Source organism: Ictalurus punctatus, chromosome 7, assembly GCF_001660625.3.
Source record: "Ictalurus punctatus breed USDA103 chromosome 7, Coco_2.0, whole genome shotgun sequence".
Lineage (NCBI taxonomy): Eukaryota > Metazoa > Chordata > Actinopteri > Siluriformes > Ictaluridae > Ictalurus > Ictalurus punctatus.
This window is the reverse complement of record NC_030422.2, coordinates 6,761,579-6,784,947: the sequence shown is the minus strand read 5'-3', so window position 1 is coordinate 6,784,947 and position 23,369 is coordinate 6,761,579. Positions and strand designations below refer to the sequence as shown.

General features: G+C 40.1%; 3 protein-coding genes across 5 annotated transcripts in view; all 3 read left to right on the top strand.

Moving 5' to 3' along the window:
- Positions 1-522: 522 nt before the first annotated feature.
- On the top strand, positions 523-3,883 carry chmp5a (charged multivesicular body protein 5a). 2 transcript variants are annotated; one of them, XM_017472878.3, is made up of 8 exons: positions 523-659; positions 767-871; positions 990-1,036; positions 2,469-2,562; positions 2,704-2,775; positions 3,009-3,117; positions 3,202-3,317; positions 3,548-3,883. In XM_017472878.3, the coding sequence occupies exons 1-8, from the start codon at positions 594-596 to the stop codon at positions 3,596-3,598; spliced, it is 660 nt and encodes a 219-aa protein (XP_017328367.1). In that variant the 5' UTR covers positions 523-593; the 3' UTR covers positions 3,599-3,883. The 2 variants fall into 2 exon arrangements, with proteins under 2 accessions (XP_017328367.1, XP_017328368.1); XM_017472879.3 differs by having other exon boundaries at positions 599-609; positions 700-871.
- Positions 3,884-5,001: 1,118 nt separating this feature from the next.
- On the top strand, positions 5,002-8,254 carry bag1 (BCL2 associated athanogene 1). Its single transcript, XM_017472877.3, has 7 exons — positions 5,002-5,092; positions 5,408-5,533; positions 5,660-5,742; positions 5,873-5,986; positions 6,103-6,210; positions 7,218-7,280; positions 7,417-8,254. The coding sequence occupies exons 1-7, from the start codon at positions 5,056-5,058 to the stop codon at positions 7,504-7,506; spliced, it is 621 nt and encodes a 206-aa protein (XP_017328366.1). The 5' UTR covers positions 5,002-5,055; the 3' UTR covers positions 7,507-8,254.
- Positions 8,255-9,666: 1,412 nt separating this feature from the next.
- The window catches only part of myom1a (myomesin 1a (skelemin)), a 31,479-nt gene continuing 17,776 nt past the window's right edge, over positions 9,667-23,369 (top strand). For both annotated transcript variants that reach the window (XM_017472876.3, XM_047156361.2), the window contains exons 1-16: positions 9,667-9,828; positions 10,681-10,897; positions 14,213-14,263; positions 14,372-14,422; positions 14,558-14,686; positions 14,972-15,149; positions 16,011-16,168; positions 16,968-17,060; positions 17,187-17,275; positions 18,381-18,413; positions 18,565-18,726; positions 18,833-18,994; positions 19,586-19,727; positions 20,232-20,431; positions 20,526-20,582; positions 20,770-20,894. In XM_017472876.3, the coding sequence (XP_017328365.1) occupies positions 10,764-10,897; positions 14,213-14,263; positions 14,372-14,422; positions 14,558-14,686; positions 14,972-15,149; positions 16,011-16,168; positions 16,968-17,060; positions 17,187-17,275; positions 18,381-18,413; positions 18,565-18,726; positions 18,833-18,994; positions 19,586-19,727; positions 20,232-20,431; positions 20,526-20,582; positions 20,770-20,894 (1,764 nt within the window). In that variant the 5' untranslated portion in view covers positions 9,667-9,828; positions 10,681-10,763. The remainder of the gene's footprint in view (positions 9,829-10,680; positions 10,898-14,212; positions 14,264-14,371; positions 14,423-14,557; positions 14,687-14,971; positions 15,150-16,010; positions 16,169-16,967; positions 17,061-17,186; positions 17,276-18,380; positions 18,414-18,564; positions 18,727-18,832; positions 18,995-19,585; positions 19,728-20,231; positions 20,432-20,525; positions 20,583-20,769; positions 20,895-23,369) is intronic.

Genomic DNA, 23,369 nt, shown 5'->3' with positions numbered 1-23,369 from the left:
TAATAATGGTAATACTACTACTAATAATAATATTAATAATGATAATAATAATAATAATAATAATAATAATAATAACAACAATAATTATGGTACTACTACTACTACTACTACTACTACTAATAATAATAATAATAATATTAATAATGACAATGATAATAATAATAATGATGATGATAATAATAATAATAACAATAATAATGGTAATACTACTACTACTACTACTATTTATAATAATAATGAATCATCATCATCAATATCATCATAATGATGATGATGATAACAATAATAATGGTAATACTACTACTACTACTACTACTACGAATAATAATAATGACAATAATAATAATAATAATAATTATAATAATAATAATAATGACCTAATGGACACTATGCGAATGATCTCATTTATTCGATTCATCTGCACTATTTGATTCGGTTATAACGGAAAGCAGAGTCTGTTCTTGATTCAGTTTGCCGAGTCGTACTTGCGAATCGATACTTCTGACTCACTCAGAAGAGTCATTGAAAGGAATCGTTTCCCTCAGCACCAGTCTCTCCCAGCTTTCATCTTTCAGGGTGTCTGTAATATAAACATGAACCGGCTTTTCGGTAGAAGCAAGCACCAGGCGCCTCCCAGCCTTTCGGACTGTATCGGAAATGTGAGCCGTTTCTTAAATTGCTGTGTGTCTTGTCGTCTAGTGCGGTGTTGTCATGCATCGTGAAAGCCCGGGCATTGACGCTTCACTCATCATGGCCGCCGTTTCAGATCGATGCACGAGCCGAGGTGATGGAGAAGAAGATAGCGAGGATCGATGCCGAGCTCCTCAAATACAAGGACCAGATGAAAAAGACGAGGGACGGCCCGGCCAAGGTACAGTATTAAAACAGCACTGCTGATCAGTTCAGTACCAGCATGCATGCCCCTGCACTAAAGCATGCCTCTGGCCTGTACCACAGGAATGAATGCATCAATGAACTCTGTTTTACAGAATGCAGTGAAACAGAAGGCAATGAGAGTGCTCAAGCAGAAGAGGCTGTGAGTGTTTGTGTCATAATAAAGCACACTGGTTTCATGTTTTTTTCTTCTTCTTCTGTGTTCTTGTTTACTCTTACAGTAACTATGTGTAAGGTACATTTTTATAATAAACTCAAGAAAAATAAAAAGAAACGTCCTCTCCGGCAAATTTCTTAACACGTGTAAATATCTGTATGAACATGGAAAAACGTTCAACGACTGCGACATGATCTGAACGAGTTTTCGTTCAGATTGCAGTTTAAAATTGCAGTTTATCGCTCTGAACACATCCGCAGTCCTCATGCCTCCCTGCAACAGGTCTATGGCATGTTCACGCAGGTGAGCAGGAACCCTAGACATCTTTCTTCCGGTGTTTTTCAGAGTCAGTAGAAAGGTCTCTTTAGTGTCCTATGTTATTGTAACTGTGACCTTAATCACCTTCCGCCCGCACACCGTTCGTGTCTTAAGGACTGTTCCACAGGTGCATGTGCAACAATTGTTTATGGTTCATTGAACACGCATGAAAAACATCGTTTAAACCCTTTCCGATAAGGATCCGTAAAGATTATTCGGATTTGACCAAATTATCTTTAAAATACCCTGTCCTGTAAAAGGGACGTTTTCTTTTTTTTGCTGAGTTTATATGCAAATATTTGACGTTTTAAAGAAAACAGACATTTTGACCTAGATTTGAGAATATATTGCACGATAAATAACTAGGTTATGACACTGCACGTCAACATACAGTCTATTGACATAGTCATAACCAAATCAGTAATCAGAAGATTGACAGTATATTCTAAATATAGCTCAAAATGTCCATCCATCCATCCATCCATCCATCCATCTTCTGTACCATTTATCCTACACTGGGTTGCAGGGAGCCTGGAGCCTATTCCAGGCAGGGGACACCCTGGATAGCGTGCGAACCCATCACAGGGCACAATGTCACACACACACACACACACACACACTACGGACAATTTGGAAATGCCAATCAGCCTACAACCCTTAGAGCTAACCACTAAGCCACCATGCCCCCTAGGTCAAAATGTATGTTTTCCAACACCACCAGCAGGTTTAAATATGTGTCTATGTTTTAAAAAGGTATTGCTTTTCTGTATGGTGTAGTCTATAAAACAACATGACATACACTGCTGTATTAAAAAAAGTAATAGCCACTAATTTACTAATGAGGACAGCTGTGTTGTCTTGTATAGCAGGAATCCAACAGAGTGTGCTGATTTCCTTGCTTTAACACACCAAATGACATTGATTGCTTGATCACATCGATTAGCTGCTAAACCTCACGGCGAGCTATTGAGTTTGGTGCGTTCGAGCAGGGAAATGATCTGTGCTCGACTGTGGCTGAGCAAGACACACAGCTGGACATTTGTTTAGAGACTGTGGTGTAGCTGATATGGGTATGTCTCTGTGTCTCATTATGTTGAAGATATGAAAGCCAAAGAGATCAGCTTGCCCAGCAGTCCTTTAACATGGAACAGGCCAACTACACCATTCAGTCCTTAAAGGACACCAAAACAACAGTAAGTCTGTTTCCTTCAATACAATCGACCCTCCTCTCTAAATCCCAAGGATACCGTTGGAGTCCAGTATGATGGATGATCTTGAATTACTCTAAATGTGATACAAGAAACAGCATGTGCTTTTTAATTGCTCTTCCGTAGGTTGAAGCTATGAAGATTGGAGCGAAAGAAATGAAAAAATCCTATAAGCAAGTGAAGATGGATCAAATTGAAGTATAACAGTTTATACTATTAATCAGAAATAAATTTGCTTTAAAATAATAAACAATAGCCTTTACATCACTGTAGCGTGTATTTATCTTGCAGAAAATTGTGTAGATTATATGATTTCACCAAATGGTATAGCATAATTATGACTGTGTGTGTGTGTGCGTGTGCGTGTGTGCATTCCGAGTCTACTGTAAAATGAATCAAGCTCATGGTTCTACTTTATTCTTGGCTATTAGGACTTACAGGACCAGCTTGAGGACATGATGGAGGAAGCCAGTGAAGTGCAGGAGGCTCTGAGTCGCAGCTATGGTACACCAGACATCGATGAGGATGAACTAGAAGCCGGTAGGTGGTGTGTATATGTATATATCTGCAAGTCAGAAGGTCATAATCCTGAGTACAGCTCACTGCATTTGGTTTTTGCTTCAGAACTGGATGCCCTCGGAGATGAGTTACTGTTTGACGACGACAGCTCCTATCTGGACGAAGCCTCGTCTGCACCCTCCATCCCAGAGGGCGTGCCCAGTGACAGCAAAACAAACAAGGTTACACTCATATCAATCGAGTGTGGATTTATTTCTTCACTCTCTTGGTATCCTTTTAGTTTAAGTGTAGTATCACTTTTACACATTCATGTAGTTACAGAGTGATCGAAGGGTTGTTGTGCTTGGAAATATTCCTAATCGGATATGATTAAAAAAATAAACTTTAATACCATGTATACTGTACTGTACATGTCCAGGTCATCTGTTTAATAGGTTTGTCTGTTTCTCAGGATGGCGTTCTGGTCGACGAGTTTGGATTGCCGCAGATTCCAGCCACATAGACTGAGATGAACACTGCAGGATCTTGTTTCGTGACTGAAGATCATTTCAGTATTTTTGGACATGTGGCATTCAGGTGTGATTTGACAAGGGAATGCTTACCTAATGAGTTAATGAAGCTTTTGCTAATCAAGCACGTGGCCTTGTAATTCTCTGTTTCCATTAATATATTGTTTACCCGTCTATATTTTTGCACATTAAACAAATCTAGTAAATGATAACCGGTAGCAGCGGCAGCGGATAGATCACATATGTTATGACATCCGATCATTAATGAATAAAGCACAAAAATGTCCAAATGAACAGATTACGTTGTTTACGTGCTTGTTTATTCATGATATCAGTGTTCAGACATGGGTATTGGACAAATTTCTGGGCTCTGTGGACACTTTTCCTATCTCTTCCAAATGCAGACTTTCTAATCCAGGGCTCATGAGGGTCCCTTATCGAGCGGTCTTGGGTTGTCAGTTTCACTATTTCATTCAGCTGTCACAAGATGAGGTGTTGATTTCTTTACTGATTTCGATCAATATCCCTGCGTTTATTTAAAATAAAATCCACAGACTAAGCGTTACAAATATAAACTTCAGACTTTACATAAACACAACTGTTTGTCCAGTTTATCTATCTATCTATATAATAATAATAATAATAATAATAATAATAATAATAATAATAATAATATTACTATAATAGTTTTTAAGGGCGGATAGTGATGCAGCACGTAGTGTTGCCACCTCAGGGCTCAAGGGTTCCTGTTTGGATCCAGGTTTCTCCAGTTTCTTTCCACCTCCGAAAAAAGATGCGTGTAGGGTGCAGACCAAATTGCCCCTAAGTGTGAATGTGTGTGTGTGTGTGTGTGTGTGTGTGTGTGTGTGTGGTGCCCTGTGGTACACTGTCCTCCCATCCAGGGTGTATTCCTCATGCTCAATGTTGCTGGGATAGGCTCTGGATCCACTGCTACCCTGACCAGGATGAAGCGGTTACTGAAGATGAATGAAAATGTATAGAGTCTAAATGAATACTGGTGGATCAGTGCGTAGCATCGCCACCGCACAGCTCCAGGATCCCCGGTTCATTCCTGAGCTCCGTTACCGTCTCACTGGAGGTTTTCATGGGTTTCTTCTGGGTTGTCTGATTTCCTCCCACCTCCCAAAAACATTCCAGTAGATGAATTGTCTACTCTAAATTGCCCCTAGATGTGAACGTGTGTGTTCCTCCTGCCCAGTGTTTCCGGCAATAAGCTGTGACCCTGACCAGGACAAATAAATAATTATTTATTTATTTATTTTAAAAAAATGTATAGGTTTGAAAAGGATATAAAATATATAATGTACGTACGTTCCAGTGAAGGAGTTTTCATATCAGAGTTGTCCACTGGATGGCAGTTTGAGACCAACCATAACAAGCCACATCGTCACTTCCGGCGCCCTTGCCGGTCCACTGCTAGTGTTTGGAGATGGCGGACAGCACGGTTACAGTGACAGTTGCTCATGGTAAACACTGCTAAACTAACGGGTTATATCTTTATAGATTTCACTTAAAGATAATTACTTACTTGACTTCATCGTTAAACCGGAAGTTAGCTAATTAACCTCCCTGTTAACGGGAGTAGCATGCTAGTTAGCGACGAGCTTATGTTTATATTTCTGCTAGCAGGCTAGCTGAGTGTTTATTATTATTATTATTATTATTATTATTATTATTATTATTATTATCATTGTTATTATTATTACTTTTTTTTTAGCATAGGTATTATGTGTATTTTCGTTCCATGATAAAGACATAACCATGACGTGTTTGTTTCTCAGGAAGCTCCAAACACAGCATCACACTAACAGGACAGGATGGAAATGAGCCTGTACTTAAAGACCTGTCTGAAGCTCTGTCACAAGCCACTGGGGTACCACAAGCTGCTCAGAAAATAATATTTAAAGGTAATAACAATGATCATATAAAACTGTCGGATAAAAACATTGTAGGATCTACTGTCAGCGTATAAGTTTAAGAGACTTCTTAATCTCTGAATGTCAGGTCTTTCATCATGCTTCCATTTGCTGTAGGGAAATCCTTGAAGGAAATGGAGGAAAGTCTGTCCAGCCTTGGAATAAAGCAAGGATGTAAACTTATGATGATTGGGAAAAGGGTAAAATCTAACTTGAAGTAATATGCTTTAGAAGGAGGTGGTGGTGGTGGTTTTTTTTTTTTTTTTCTTTCCCCTGAGACGTTTATCGATGTAAATGGAGATGTGTATGTTTTACACGTTCACTTGCTAGAATAGTCCAGAGGAGGAGGCCGAACTGAAAAAGCTGAAAGACATCGAGAAGTCTGTGGAGCAAACGGCCAAGAAGTTGGAGAAAGTGAGCGGTGAACTGACCGGACTGAAAAATGCATGTATTCATTCTCTCAAGGCTTTTTTATTTTTTTTTAAAAAAAAAAATAAATAATTTTTGCATTGCTGTTTATGTGGATTCTCATTTTGCTCTGCTACTCATTATTTTTTTAGGGCTTTTTAGCGAAGGATCTACAGGCTGAAGCTCTTAATAAACTGGACCACCGTGTAAAAGTGGCTTCTGAGCAGTTCGTGAAGATCCTTGAGGAGATTGATGCCATAGTAAATATTTTTATTTGGCTTTCTTATTTTGGACTAGTATATTTAAAGGGATGGGTTGTAATGCTGAAGCATATTTCTGATCTAGAGAACCGTGCAGTTGATTTTATGCTTTGGTGGGGGGTGCGCTGGCTTAGTGGTCGGCACGTTTGCCTCGCATCTCAGGGTTTGGGGGCTCGAATGCCGTCTCCGTCCTGCGTGCGTGGGACTTGCATATTCTCCGTGTGCTTTGGGGGTTTCCTCCGGATACTCTGGTTTCCTCCCCCAGTCCAAAGACATGCGCTGTATGCTGATTGGCATTTCTAGATTGTGAATGTGTGTGTGATTGTGCCCTGTGATGGGTTGACCTCCTGCCTTGTACCCTGAATTCCCTGGGATAGGCTCCAGGCTCCCCGTGACCCTGTATAGGCTAAGCGGTATAGAAAATGGATGGATCTACTTATGCTTTGGTTAGAAATTTTCTGGCCTGAAAATTTGTTCCGCTCCCAGCCAAACTAGAGCTCCTTTTGCTTAAAATTCAAATTGCAACACATACTTTTTAACAAAAGGTGCATAGTTTGGCATAACACGCTGCAGTGATCCACCAAAGATCTGGGCTACAACCAGTTATCTAAGCCACAAACACAGTAAATAATTAGAAGAAAGAAATAGAAGGAAGTGTGTGTGTGTATGCATATGATGCACTATTTATTTGTCACAACTAGGGAGTACGTGCTCAAATTAAAGCAGACTACAAACCTTGCGCTTCAGAAAGGTCAACAGGAACGACTACAACATCTTTCTACAGTACATGTAACCCGATAAAACAACCTGAACATAAAACAGCAAATACTACTACTACTTGTAGTCTGTCTGGAAAAAAGATTATCGATGGATCACTAGGAACATCCAAAATGCTCTGTTTACATCCCGGCAGAGAACATGAACACAACCTGCTCCTTCAGATAGTTAATGTGTACACATCATCGCTAATTAACCATTCTAATTGTAGTTTCTGCTTTTATTTGCAGACTTTGCCTGAGAACTTTAGTGACTGCAGGATGAAGAAAAAAGGACTTATAAAAACTGTACAGGTACAGGTGTATTTTTATATACATTTTAAACTATACCACATGCCATCAATAATCAAGTGATTGTAGGTCAGTGTATCAAATCTAATTTGTAATTATGTTTTGTCCCCCCTCCCCCCCAATCAACCCACACACACAGGGGTTCCTTGCTCAGTGCGACAAGATTGAAGCCAGCATATCAGATCATCTGGCAAAGATTCAGAACAAAAATTTAGCCCTGTCCGAGTAGCGGGAAGTCAACGGCAGCGATTACGTTAATATTTGCTCTATGAGCGACTGAGGAACAATCACACTGAGCTTCAGTACTGGAGCAAGTTCAACAGTTTATTTATGTATTCGTCCTTTAAAGGGCAGCTTAAAACCTGTCGCAGTGATCTGGAGGTTAAAAGGTAAAATGGTGGAAATACTCGCAGCAGCCTCATGCTGAATTTCAAATCGGTCTTATGTTTCATATTGTTTCTTTAAGATCTGTGGGTAAGGACGTGTACACTGCACAGGTACTGTGTCTCTAAGTACTTTGTAACCATTTTAACGACAAGGTATTTCAAATATTTTGTGTACATAGGAATTAGGTATTTAATTTGGTCGAAAGCGTGGTACAATATACGGTGCTTTGAAGTCTCCTAAAGTCCTCAGAAGTGTTTTGGTTGGCTCAGAGCTGGAAACCAAATGTCTTTTAAAATCAAATATGGAATTATGTTTCGTGATCCAAAATTCTCTATACCCAAGAAAACATAGCACAACAATTACAGTTGATCCCCTGCTCAGGAGCCATTATTGTACCAGGTCCTGAGCAGAGGATGAACCTTGTTGCCGTTTTATTATGCTAATAAATATGTGTATGCAGCTTGTACTGTGATCCATCAGCTAATGTACTAAAATTATGTAACATCAGGTAGTAGTTATGCCAAATCACATCATCATGTATTTGTGTGAGTTATTTTGCTGTGGGCAATAAAATTTCGTTTGTTCTTTTATGATGCCTTCAAAATTAATTAACCACTAACATTTTCAATATAGGATTTCTAAATCATTCTTAAATCTGTTTTTTTTTTTTTTTTTAAATCCCGTAAACATTACATCTGTTCAAGTGGTTTGATAACTCGTAGTATAGCGTTGTAAGCGTCTGTATGCTTACTGAAAAGCCACCCAAACTTGAATCATTACATGAGTCACGTGAATTTTACTCTGTGTGGAGTTTAGCATGTTCTCCGTGTGTCTGTGGCGTTCCTCTGGGTTCTCCAAACATGCGTGTAGGTGGATTGCCTAAGCTAAATTGCCCCTAGGTGTGAAAAATGCCCTGTGGTGGACTGGTATCCTGTTTAAGGTGTATTTCTACCTCGTGCCCAGTGTTATTGGGATTGGCTCAGTATCCACAGTGACCATGACCTGGAATGTACAGGTTCCAGAAAATGAATTCATGGATGAATTTTTCACATCATCACATATTACTTACATAATCACATGCCAAAAAAAAAATGTATGCGGATATCTTGTGATGTTCCGGTTTTATCCTGGTAATAAAAGGTGTTAGACCCCAGAAGTTTACTTGTCTAACTAAGGAGCAAGCTTAATCTAGTCCTCATCCTGTTTAGTCAATCAGACTGTAAACAGATGTCCTCAACACTGATGTAGAAGTTTCTAACTCGTGTGTTTCTAGATGGATAATAATTTAAAACCTTTCATGTGTTAAAGAGGAAAAGTGATTAAACAACTGGAAGTGGAAAAAAAACAACAACAACAACAACAACCCACTGTTTTATTTCAAATAGAAGCAAAATACACGACTAGGCCTACTTTTTCCATTAGAGTATCTTATCCACTTTTTATTTCATGAGTTCTTTACAATTAATAACTTAATAAAACCCTACAGTATGAGCTTTATCTTGTTCTGAAACAAAACATAAAACGAGTCACCTTTTACATAGAAAATGGCTAGAGAAAGGGCTAATGTTTTGTAGGCTACACTCCGTTTGCTAATACAGATGTAGATGGGGTTTCAATCCCTGTAGAAGTCATGTAAAATGAAATGATTTAAAGTCTATGAATATGAGAGAAGGACTTCTTTGTAATGAATTATTTTTAGTGATTGTTTAATAGTCTGGTCAGACATGTTGCATTTGGCGAGTGGCGCCTTTCTTGTTTGTAGCATGTTAGCTTAGTTGATTTCATGAGCTGACTTTTCCTCATAAAACACACTGAGCTGGAATAAAGGACTTGTGTTGGTGATACAATTCTCCAAACTTACAGTTTGGCGTGATTTATGGTTAATCATGTGGGGTTTGAACTGTCTACAAGGCCCCATACTGTGGACTCAATCTGGCAACCTTGTATGCGGCTGTCCCCCTGCGGGCTAAATTTAACGCTCCGCTCGCCATACAAGGTCGCGCTGCTGACCGCCGAGTGCTCAGCATTATTTTTGTCCTCTGTGCTCCCGCACTCCGCTCCGCCGCCCCGCACCGTACCGCACCTTCACCCGGATTCTGCCCACTTTCGGAGTCAAGTCGCTTCTCTCTCACATTTTTTTCCCCCCTGCAAAATTTGGACTTTGGTAAGAAACTGCACTTTGTTTCCTTGGAGTGATTGGCGTCTTGTGTTTTGAGTAGCCTAAATGACAAAAAAACATTATCTGGGATTAATGTTTAAATTGGTATAGACCTACAGTACCTGTCCTCCCTGCTGAAAAAACCCCCACCCCAATACAAACCCTCCTAGAATTTGTAATGGGAATTGTACTGGTTTTAACGGAAACTCTAATGGTCCCTGTGGGTCTCTACTGGTAATTTGTTGCCTTATATTGGTGGCATGTTATGTCTAGTGGATACCATTAAGAACCAATAATAGTAATGGTTTTAATGGTTAGCTGATGATTTGTAATGGTATTTGCACCATTAGAATTTCTGTGATGGTTTCTATTGTGTTTTTTTTGTTGTTGTTGTTGTTTTGTTTTTTTTCAGCAGGGCTGTATTTGTTTTAATTTTCTCTGATGGAGTTTTATAATTTTAAAAAGTTGGTTTTGGTACAATAGCATTTGTGCAATTTCATATCTGAAAATCCAATTTTGGTTGCATTAAATAATTATTATTAATAATATATGAATATTAATATTCGAAGTACTACCATAATGGGTGTTGTGGCAGCCAATCCAGGAATCCTGTAATTTCTGATAATATTATCCTAGTTACGTCATGTACCAATGAAATATGATGAAGCTTTCTTAATGGATTGGGGAATGGATTTGTTTACCGTTGGTAATCCTTGTGAATTAGTTTACCTGTAAGAAGTAAACTTTCTGTACATGTTTGACTAAAATGTTAATAGATATTTTAAATCGTGTGAAGTGTAATGCATCCAGTCTGTTTTTCCATTCCCTTGACCCAACTGCAATGAAATTGACCCTTAGTTAAATTGCAAGTACACCTAAAGGAAAAGGCCTACAGGAGCGTTCAGAAATCAAGACCCAAGTCAATCCGAGATCCACTCAGGATGGCAGGATCCATACAAGTGCAACAGGAGCAGCAGCGGCGGAGTCTGGAGACTCAATATGAAAGCAGCTACCACCAAAGCTCGCTGTCGTCCTTTAGCCACCGGTCTTATGCAGCTCACGTGAGCAGCGTGGGGTAAGACGAGCAAGCTAGTAGACTAGCACCTGGAAAGCTACCTCACACTGCTGCTGCTTTTTAATCACGGTGCCTTTAACCAGTCTCGAGGCTCACATGCATATGTAATAAATAACACCTCATCTTCCTAACTCATCACACGTTGCTCAGGATGACCTCAGTCTCCTAAACGGTATATAAAGACACGAGGCAAAGTTGTTTCTTGTGTGATTTTTGAATTTTAGCCTAATCAACGTGCCAAGAAACAATGTTAGACCCTAGAAGCAAAGTTTTCTTTTCTTATGATGAATGGCTAGACCGGGAAAAATATCAAAGTGCAAAGACTTGACCGCTTTTTGTGTTTCGTGAATAATTGCATCGCTTTATTTCAGGTGTACGTGTATCGATTAGCATTACGACTCCAGGTGTAGTGCAAGTTTAAGCCCAGCTTGAGCTTAACCCTACTGGTTAAGTTTAAATCAGTTCAATTCAGTTTTATTTGTATATCACTTTGAATAATAGACACTGTCACACAGCATCTTTATGTATCTTTATATTTAGATCCATAATGAATAGAGGTGACCGTGGCAGGGAAATACTTCCTGTGACGACAGGAGGGGGAAACCTTGAGAGGAAGTGAACTCGTTATCATTTGAGTCGCACTGGATAATGGGATTAAAAATCACTACCCTTATAAAACTGTCTACAATGAAATTAAATGGTACTAAGTATGTTGAAAGGATGTTCACTGTGAGTTTATATATGTATATAAAATTACAACGGCAGTTTTTAGGTATACAGCAATAGTACATTATCTAGGTGGGATAATCCAGTGAAGGAATGGTGTGAGTTGGATATAAACTCTATTTTGGGGTATCCATGTCGGACAATCCTCTGCAAACGTTTAGGTGTCCAGACAGTCATAGTTTTCTAAACGTTATAGGGATAGTGTAGGTGTAGAGCTTTTGCACTGATAAAGAATTTAGAAAAATATCGCGTTCTTTGATGTACTTTGGTTCCGTCGACAAATATATTACGGTATAGTGGATCTCGATACTGTGAAACGTTGAGGTCTTTATTTTCGTTGTGCGTCGTTTCCTGAGCGTACGTTCGGCGATGAAACGTTAACGTATGCCGGGACACCGGTGCTCTTATGGCTATATTATAGCGTAGATACATGCATCACTGGCTGAACGTCCAACAACAGTATTATTAGCAAAACGATGAGACTATCCCACTGTCAAATCAGACTCTTTCAAGAGTTATTTAATTGGATTTTGTCATTCGGCACTTGTTAGTAGCTTTGGTTAAAAACGTCTTTCTTCAGTAAATAATTCGATTCTGTTCTACATGCTGATCGTGATTCTCCATGACCCAGCTAGAGGAGGAAATTGAGCCTCTCTGCTGTTACAAAGCCAAGGTTATTAATGTGTCTCAGGGCTATTTGTGGCTCATGAGACAGGGAAATGTAGAGTCTCAAGATCCCTGTTACTGTACTGCAACTGTAAAGCCACTTTCCCTGTTGAATTCTGGAATTGTGCAATACTGAGCAGGACGATCGGATGCTTTATGCTGCAAAGTGATATTATTGCCTTGGCTTTTTAAAGTGTTCTCCACTTACAATGATCAATCATTCAGACGCCATTTGATTGGATGTGGACGATAGAAGTAGTGCATTTTCTTTCTATATCAAACCTGGCGCTTTTTTTTTTTTTTAAAAAAAGATGATTATTATTTTTTATAAGCGCACATTTACTTTTTATGTGCATACTTGAGGACGTTTTGTCTTCATTACAAGATTACGTCAACCTTCTCCATATAAACCCCGTCCCTTGCTGTGATAAAACCTGCAGTTGCAGGGTTTTATCGCAGATGAAGCGATGCCGAGATGAAAAACACAATATGAGTTGATGTGATCCTTCTCAATAATATGGTTAATGCTGAAAAGCCATTGTAGTCCAGGGATAAATTATAACACTGCAAGGGATGAAGAATGAATCTCCCCAGATAGCAGAGCTTTGTGCACCACAGGTCCTGTTTGTCAAGCATGTCAACAACAGGAAGCCCATAATACCGCTGGCAGGTGGAAATATGTGACGGGACTGTTTACATGCCTCCAGGTTTATCTCCTGCTTTATGTCTGGAACATGTCTGAAGTGCTTAAGGAGGAAAACCGAACAATCTTTCGAAATGTTTTTGTTTTAAATCCTGAGAGTTTAAATGAGTAGCAACAGTCTATTTAATAGAAAATGCTTTGATTGTTTAGAGTTGTCTGTGAAATTTCGAGAGGGGAAAAAAAAAAATCAGTAAATGTTGAAATGTTCGAATTATCGGAGATATTTGTCGAAAGCTGGATGCAAACAAAATATATGTACATTTATTTGTTTATTTGTATTTGTGGCATTCATGAAAATCCAGATACCCCCCCCCCCCCCCCCCCCCCAAAAAAAAAAAAAAAAAAAACGTTCGTGTCATACGAGCGCTGCCGACTTTGTGTACTTTTACGTAAGGAGACGCACTAATGTGCACTTCAAATCATGTAAAAGGCACCCTTTTCTATAAGGATTGCACTGTCAAGGTGAAATAGTTTATTTGTTTCGATTGCGTGCGCATATTTAGTGTACATTTGGTGATATTTTATTAATGACTCGAAAGAAAGCGATCCCAAACAAAAAATCGAGCACGTGGTAGCCGAAGAGCTGCAGTGGCCGAGCTGCATTGCTGGAAGATTTAACAGTGTATTAATGGAGTTTTGTAGGTGTCGCTAAATGTAGCTCAGCTGTCCTGTGCGCGCACAGTAATTTGTAGGTGGTTGGCATTTATCAACAGCATTACCACTAATAATCTGGTGGGATTAAACTTTACTAAAAGATAAATCAGGCCCAAGAGCAGTTTTTGCATCCTGCAATTTTAATGGTTAGTCTTAATGACAGCAGGATACGGCTATAGCGGTGTACAGAATGTACTGTTTTTTCACGTTCTCACGTTCCTGTGAGGCATCAGATGCGAATTTTGTCCCTGTGCATCACATAGTTTAAAGTTTTTTTTTTTTTTTTTTAAGTTCTACTTGAATCCCCCCCTACGACACGTTCACAGTTTGTTTTTGTTTGCTTTTGTACAACTATAGGTCAGTGTCTAATCACATTTTCAGCTTTCATTAACACACTAAACAAGATCATCAAGAAGTAACATATTAACATTTTCATCCCATCAAAACTGCAGGAACTGTGACATTATCGGATTTTTTTATTACTGAAACGCTGCCGTTTTTGTGTTTATTCCGCCGCTTGACCCCACCGTGGGTTTGTGGCATGATTGCTCTCGGTTCTTCTTTAGGCTGGAGACTTCGAGTAAGAAACAGGAGAAGAAACTGAGCTCCATCTCCAGGTAATAAGACATCATGGATTTCTTAATCAAAACAAGGGCAAGAATAATACTTTGATGGTAAATACCACCGCCCTTGTACCCCCAACTGCTTGTTGTGTGACTGCTTAGGGTGCAGACTTCTGGTAAGAAGCTGGAAAAGAAACTGAGCTCCACTTCCAGGTTCGTAACTGAGACATTATGCTGTTCTTTGATCGAAGCACGCGCAGGAATATTACTTTTCGTAGTAAATAACACCGCCCTTGTTTTTTCTCTCTCCACTGTTTATGGTGTGATTTCTGCTGGATTGTTCGTTAGGGTGAAGTCTTCAAGTAAGAAGCAAGAGGAAAAAAAGACTTCCTACGCCAGAGAACACAAGTGCGCCTGCCTGGCACTGGACAAAGAGGAGAGTGTCGTTGGATACGTGGTTCCTGTTTGTAGAAGCAGGTGGCTGGCTTTCCTACTTTTCCTTCCTATTCCAAACACGGAATACGGGCTGGGAATGTACCAAATTTCTTAAACAATGTGTTTTACCAGAAGGATTGATATTTATAAACTTACCAGGTCACCACCATGTTCACAGTATCTTTTATGAAGGATAATTCGATAAAACGGTAGTTTTATGATCCCTTATTTGTTCACAGAATATTTAATAAACAATGCAGACTGTTATAGTGAAGCTATTTTGAGCTTGTATGGGCCACCTATAAGCCATTCCATCTCTTTGGTCAGTTATTTAGCCACACAGGATCTGATGGAGAGCCAGGAGGAGCTGAAGGAGGAAGGTCTGGGCTATGTGGTCATGAAGAACCTCTTCTCCAGAGACGCTGCGTACCAGCTGAAACTGGTGAAGAAGAGCCGCAGCACGACTATGAGGGAGTCTGCAGAAAGACTGTCCCTTAGCAAGAAGGTCAGCTGACAGTATGATCACATCCTGTATTGAAAATGTATCGTCTCCTGAAAACACATCGGATATTTCCGTGGCCAAATTTTTCCACGTTTGCGATGCAGTTCGCGGTGTTTTTTTTTTTGTTTTTTTGTGGAAACGAAAAACAACTCGATTTGGTGAAATTGCAGTTCGCACGAAATTCTTATGCAGTGATGCTCGTTGGTAAACGAGACAGACCTTTTAGTCGTACTCACGTTTGAGACACTTGAATCAAAGGCCCGAATGCGTGTCGTGATGACGTCACGTGACGTCACATTTGCCCAAATCTGCGAAAAATCGGTGTTCGTTTTGAATCATCTCGAGCTCCTCCGAATATTATTGGCGTTTCCTTGATTTTTGCGTCCATTTCTACGATCGCGAAATCCTGGAGCGACCGATTCGCCTGATTAATTCAGTTAGAAATCAAATACCAGCTGTCAAAATGTCCACAATCCGCCTGCGCTACGGTCATAAAAGTAAAACTTTCTCGTTTTTTTTTTTTTCACTTTGTGCGTAACCAGATAGTATTATACTAGCACATTTCGGTCCAGGCCTGTAGCTTTCGGAAATACGTACGGTATAAAACGTCAGAATGTCACCATGCGAGGAGTTTCACCAGGCTGCCACATGCATACACGTCTAAATCGTAACCATTTCAAATTCAGTTCGTAGACTCATCCCGTATGCAAATCGTTCCAACTGCAGTAATTTGTAGAAAAACCAAACGTTTCCAACTCTTCATAACTCTACTCTAGCACTATCTTTGCGATTTTACTTACAGTGTATTGGTACATTTTATAAATTTAGTAGAGATGACCCATAATCCTGTTCACACCATTACAGATTGAAGAAAAGCACGAGTTCCAGAGGAAGCTGAACGCGGACAGCCTGACTCATCCTCCCGAATTCATTGTGAAACCGCGTGGTCAGACTGTGTGGGAAGGCAAGAGTGTGACACTGCACTGCACTGTGGCTGGCTGGCCCAAACCCCGCGTGGCCTGGTGAGGCCTCATGTTCCGTCTTTACCGTTTAGCATGATGGTTTCTTTGTGCTTGTGGCCTAACTATTGATTTAATAGCTGTGTATACAACATTAATGGATATAAACACGACATGAGACAGGGATATGACTATGATCATTTTTTTAATAGTTAAAAAAAAAAAAAAAAAAAAATCAATGTTTCATACGGAAGTTGAGCCAAGAACTTCAAGTTAAAATCTTAAAGTAAATATATTTTACTAATATTTTAAATGATCTGTCTTTACACAAACATAACAAAATCACTGCACAAAAAAAAAATGATAGTAAGTGAAGAACCTTGGGTAAAGGAATATATTTTATATTATTAATATAATGTTAATATTATTATTATTATAAATATTATAATATTTTAATATTAATGTTATTATTATTAATATTGTGAGATTTATTATATATATATATATAAAGACTAATTTCAAGCTTATTTTGTTGGTAGATCAATTTGCTTCTTTCTACAGTGAAACACTTGAAAAAAGAAAAAAATATCGAATAGATATTAGATAGAATTTCGAATAGAATAAGACCATTTCAAGCTTAAAACGAGTAGCAGTATTCGTTAAAAAAAAAAAAAACCCCAATGAAGAGCAGTGTTCGTTAGTTGCTAGCCAATATTCAAGAGATTTTTACTTGCTGAGATATATTTTTTTGTGCTGAGGATGAACACACGCAGCAGATTCCCAGATTAGAACTGAATGAGAGTGAATAACTGTGTTTTTCAACATATTTCTTTGCTGTCTGGTTTACGTCCTCTGTGATCAGGTACAAAAACAACTTGCTCATCGATGCAAAGGCTCACGCTGAGAAGTACACCACCGAAAGCAATTACAACATGCACTCTCTGGAGATTAAAAAGTAAGAATTTCGTCGGAACTGGTGCTGAAATGTCCTCTGTGTTGCATGTGTATAAACCTCTGACGATGTTTTTCGACTTGGGTGTGGAATGACCTGGAATAATATGTTCTTATCGTCGCATTACAGCTGCGAATTCGATGACACCGCCGAATATCGCATCTCGGCCCTCAACGTGAAAGGCGAGAGCTCTGCCTTCGCGTCGGTCATCGTTAAAAGTAGGTGCACACGTCATCTTGAATGTTAGGTCATATGTGGTTTTATTGCAGCTGTCCCCGAAACAAAGACGAGACGAGCACTTCAGGAGAATCGAATGCTCTGCGTTGTTATCGTGACCGACCTACACGATGGCGATCGGGCATGGTGACATGAGTGTGTTTTGTCAAATCATATTCCTCAAAAATGGGCGTTAATCTTCAGAGAACTAAGCTAACATAAAGGACCACAATCATTAACAGTTTATATTAGGAAAATGAAAAAAAGAACGTGTTTAATATTATGCTCCCACAGCCAAAACCATACTGGAAGGTGGACTGGGGACTGTAGAGGATTCACCCCTCGGTGTGAATAAATAAAATACGTGCGCAGGATCTTGAAATGATCTGGCATCCCATGCAGGCGGTATTCCTACCCTGGGATAATCTCTGGATCCGCCATGACCCTGACCAGGTTGAAGGTTAATGAATGAATTAGCGCTTAAAAATTGAACATGATATTTAGATGCATCTTATTCATGAATTCCACCTTGATTATACACTTGGTTGTATTTTCAGAGAGCTGTGAATGTACTGTATGGAGGATCATGTCCATATACTAGTGCATTATTTCCCATAGTGTAACCAATTACGTTTTTTTTTTTTTTTTTTTTTTTTACTCCAACATTCTAAATGGAGTTTGTGTGAAGCAGCGAGGCATTTGAGTGAAGTATATTCTGAGCAGAACAGCCAGCTGACACCTTCTCAGACTCTATTTTAGACCTTAGTGCCCTGATTTCAGAGGTCACTCGAGTCCCTTTACAGAATAATTAACCTTAAGGCTGAAATACAGTGTTTAATTAAAAAAGTGCCGTGCATATTTATTCATCCGATTGTTCTCTTCTGTACAATTTTACGCAGTCCCGGTTGCGATTATCGTAGTAAAAATGAAAGACGACGGAGGTCTTGGCTATATTCTTTATATCAAAGCTGATGGAAGCTGTAGAGCTGAGTGGAGAGAACGAGGCCTTAAAACAGGAAGTGATTAAAGTCCAGCATATTCCACTGAGTTTGAGTGATTAGATTTGTCCATTGCAGAACTGATGTCTGTTTGCATTGTCTTTTAAAGGATTTAAAGACGGAGAAGCGACTGAAAGACCCCGTAAGTTTCCAGATTTTCTACATTTATGCAAACCGTGAATGATTCATTAGAGTTACTGGAACATGGTATTTAGTTCTTAAACTAAACACACACACACACCAAACGTCTTCCGCTTTAAAGGGCTAATTCTTGGCTGTCTTCCTGTGCTAAGATGGTTTCAGTCCCGAACATGGCGTCACCTTCAGGACCACCGTTATCGATAAGTTCGGAGTGGCCTTCGGCCGTGAAGGAGAGACCATGAGTTTGGGCTGCACTGTCATCGTCTATCCCACTGTGAAACGCTATCAGCCCGAGGTGCTCTGGTACAGGAACGGTGGGTAGGCGCTCGGCTTAAGAGAATATTAATTGTCCATAGGTCACCCCGTGAGAACGGTTCCGTTGTTATCGGTCAAATCATTTGAATGTATTTCTTGAACTAGGTGTGGTTCTGGAACCATCTCAATGGGTGCAGATGCACTGGAGTGGCCAGCGAGCCACACTCACTCTCATCCACCTCAACAAAGAGGACGAAGGACTTTACACTCTGCGGGTCAACACCAAGTCGGGCTTCGACTCTCACTCCGCCTTTGTGTTTGTCCGAGGTGAGGTTCAGCGCGACTCGGTATTGACCGCAACACCTTATAGGGCTCCATCAAAGGTGCTTTATCCACATGCAGGTGTGAATAGAGTTGAATAGAGTGAATGCTTTCAACCTACAATAGTCTTATTTAAATATTTTATTTCGATATGTCACTATGTGGGTTTTCTTAAAGTAGAGTTGTCAAAGGACCCCCCCCAAGTTGAAAAAGAATTATCAACTGAAATGTATTAGATTTCGGTAAATTATGAAGTGGGCATTAGTACTATGGGACGTTTCTTGCCTCTTTTTTATTTGCACTGTGTCTTTAAGCAGCAGGCCGCTCCGTGTATTAGGTTTCTCCTAGGCGATGCTGCTTCTATATCAGGCTAAAGTCACCAAAGGATGCCAGTACAAGAGCATGCCAGTCTTAATGCGTCCATTTGTATTTCGATGTTTAGATCCAAGAGCTTCCTTGTGCTTTAGTGATCATGAAGTTTATATTAATATTATAAACGCGTGACTCTTACACTGGCCGTTACAGGAGCTTTTCGTATGTTCACATAATAAGACACCAAGGAACTAAGTAGTGAATGTGTGTGTGTTTGTGTGTCAGACGCTGACGTGGAGGTCGAAGGGGTCCCCGTTGCCCCTCTGGATGTGAGGTGTCATGATGCTAATAAGGATTATGTCGTGGTGACCTGGAAACAGCCTGCGGTTGAGGGAAGCAGCTCCGTCCTGGGCTACTTTATAGACAGGTCAGTGCGTGTGCAAGTCCATCTACGTGAAATGAGTCGGACTCGGAGGTTGCCGAAGTACACACTTACCCAGAGATTAGGAGTGGGAGGAGGTGGGGGAACACGACTTCTTTCATGGAGGAAACGTTGTGCTGTGGGAACGTTCTGTCGGAAAAATAAACGCCAGGTTGAATGTTATCTTTTGTACGTTCCAAACCCATGAGGCTTTCGTTCATCTGCGGAACGCTAGTGAAGACATTTTTAATGTGCAGGGGCTGATCTTTGTTTAGACGGTGTTTCTTCGATAAAACCGTTACGCTTTTTCATTTTTATTTATTTATTTTTAATAAAAACCCATCGCTTAAAGTATAACAGATGAAATAATTTTTCAAACGGAAAGAGTTGAACGTCGACAGGGTGAAATCTGGAGGCAGGGTTTATCCAATATCAAATGTCACCTTTTGATAATATGCCTTTAATGCGATATAATTGAATACGTAAATGTACAGAATGATCCGTTTGCAGGTGTGAAGTTGGCACTCGGCACTGGATCCAGTGTAATGACACTCCAGTGAAATATGCCCGTTTTCCAGTCACCGGGCTCGTAGAAGGGCGCACTTACATTTTCCGGGTTAGCGCTTTGAACATTGCCGGGGTGAGTCACCCGTCTCGTGTCTCTGACCCCGTGGTTGCCATGGATCCATCTGACCGAGCCCGTCTGAGAGGTGAGAGATGTTTCTGTACTGTATTGTTTTTCTGTTCAGTGCTATATACGCTGATGTATGACACTGTCTTCCTTTCTTATTATTGTTCTATTAGCTGGTGTTTCCGCTCCGTGGACCGGTATGATCAAATTCACTGAGGAAGATCCCACAGGTAAGATCTAATCGAATCACTTGTAATATGTGTATATTATAGACGTTTACTTTCTTGCATCTGTTGGAGTCTGAGAGATCTACAGTACACACAGAAGCAATCTCGACAGGGTTATTAAAAACATTACTCCACCCCCCCCCCCCCCCCCCCCTCTCTCTCTTCTGCTCTCTCTCTCTCTCTCTCTCAGTTGGTGTAATCCCTGGGTCTCCTACTGATCTGGCTGTGACTGAGGCTACTAAGAGCTATGTGGTGCTCAGCTGGAAGCCTCCTGTTCAGAGAGGACATGAAGGAGTTATGTATTATGTAGAGAAGGTGAGCAAAAAAAAACCCCCCCAAACATTTTTGTGTCGATTTCGATGTGCGTTTCGGATCATCGTCCTGCTGGAAGATCCAACCACGGTCCGTTTTAAGATTTCCGACAGAGGCAGTCAGGTTTTCATTCGATATCTATTAAAGGGAACCCCTACCGCGAAGACTTGTATGGCTTATTAGATTAACGCTGACATCCGCTATATAAATCCGCTGTGCAAAAACATTCTAGGTGTCAGTTTTAAATAAAGAAAATGTAAAAAAAAAACCCTTGCACTCGTAGGCCGCCATTGCTGTCTACATCGAAATGCATTCTGGGTAGTGACGTCAAATGGTTGCAACGGTCTTGGTTCTAAATGTAGACCCGCAGCAAGCGCGCTCCTATAGAGAGTGAGATGCGCACGTTTTTCGAGATGAACAAATCCCAATTTTTCAGAATGCCGCAGAGCGCACCGCAGGTCATGTGACAAAGAACCAAGCAATCAGCTTCACCCTTTCCGTAAACAACATTGAAAGCTCAGCCGAGGAGGAGCAGCTGATCAGAGCTGTACGATCTGTCAAGCGCCTATTATTCAGACTGAGCTCTTGGATTAGTTGGTGAAATTCTCCATGTTTTCTGTATACTTGAAGGAAGGGGTGCACCCAAACATGACGCTTATTTTCCTCTTCTCCATAAATAGATCTAGTAGCAGAGCTACTGCAAGGGATTTGCGATGCTGTAAATCCATCCCGTGCTAAAACTTCCTCGTCGTCATGGAGAGCGCAGCTCATGGTTGCTTGGCAACGACATACACCACGGGAGATTTTTTGGCCACTCGAACCGTCCTCTTCACAGTGCGTTGAGACGATACAGACACACGTCCAATTCCAGGTCGATTCAGAACATTTCCAGTTGACTGGAACTTCTTAATCATTGCCCTGATGGTGGAAAAGGGCATCTTCAATGCTTGTGCTGTTTTCTTTTATCCACTTCCCATTGTGTGAAGCTCAACAACCTTTTTCCGCACATCACAGCTATATTCCTCGGTCTTACCCATTGTTATGAATGACTAAGGGAACTTCCCCTATGTGTTACCTCATATTTATACCCCTGTGAAACAGGAAGTCATGGTTCAACAATTTCCTCTTCCTGGTCACCCAGGTGTACTAAAAAATTTTTTTTAAATATCAATGGGAATATACTTCGAGTATATTTTTCTCATATGAATTCATAGGGGTGCCAATAATTGTTGCACACCTATATATACAAAGATATATATATATTTTGATAAACCTGTGTTGTGCTTGAAATTTTTGTGAATGTATTTTTAACAAAACGTCAAAAGCTTAAACGATAAAGAAAAAAATTCACAACCTTCTTTGCTCATATCTACCGAGGGTGCCAATATTAGCGGAGGGCGCTGTATTTTATGAACCCAATCCAATCATTTAAATAGTAGGCTTATTATTTAAGCATGTACGATAATATTATGGCTACTTATCGGACACATGTGCAGGTAAATTTATGACCTTTTCAATCAAATTCATTCAACTGACATTATTGATGGTTCTACGTGTTATTGAGGCGGTTTAGGATTTCCTCCACTGTAACAAAATAAAGAAATCACAGACAGTTTAAGAACGATGGATAGACAAGAGATAAACTCTATTTTTTTCTTTTAATCCCCAAACAAAGCCTTCTAGCTAACATGGGGAAGATCTAACATTGGTTTCAATTATCTTTCAAAACCCTTTCCAATTCAGTTCAATTGTATTTGTATAGCGCTTTTTACAATAGACATTGTCTCAAAGCAGCTTTACAGAAATATCAACACGGTATACAGATATTAAAGGTGTGAATTTATCCCAACTGAGCGAGCCACTGAGTGGCGACGGTGGCGAGGAAAAACTCCCTAAGATGTTTTAAGAGGAAGAAACCTTGAGAGGAACCCGACTCAGAAGGAACCCGTCCTCATCTGGGTAACAACAGATAGTGTGAAAATGTTCATTATGGATTTATATGAAGTCTGTATGGCGTTAGGAGCAGCCGTAGTCCCAGCAGTCTGGAATTAGAGAAGATTTGAGCTCCATCCAGAGGCAGAAAGGATCTGGATCTCTAGTATCTCCATAAATTCGTGTGGGGCTCGGCGAAAGGAGAGAGGGAGAAAAAAGATAATTATGACTGCGGAGTAGTAGAACAGAATCTAGTCAGGGTAGGCTTGAGTAAACAAATACGTTTTAAGCCTAGACTTAAACACTGAGACTGTGTCTGAGGCCCGAACACTAATAGGAAGACTGTTCCATAACAGTGGGGCTCTATAAGAGAACGCTCTTCCCCGTGCTTTCCCTCGGTATCTTTTTACCTACGTTGTATGACGTCCCTCGAAACTCTCCAAAGTGATTCATTCACACTGACGAGAAAGACGCTGCCGGAAACGTCCAGTACTAACTGCTTTGTGACTCTTCTGCTGTGAGCTTTAACTTCATAGGTGCAACACA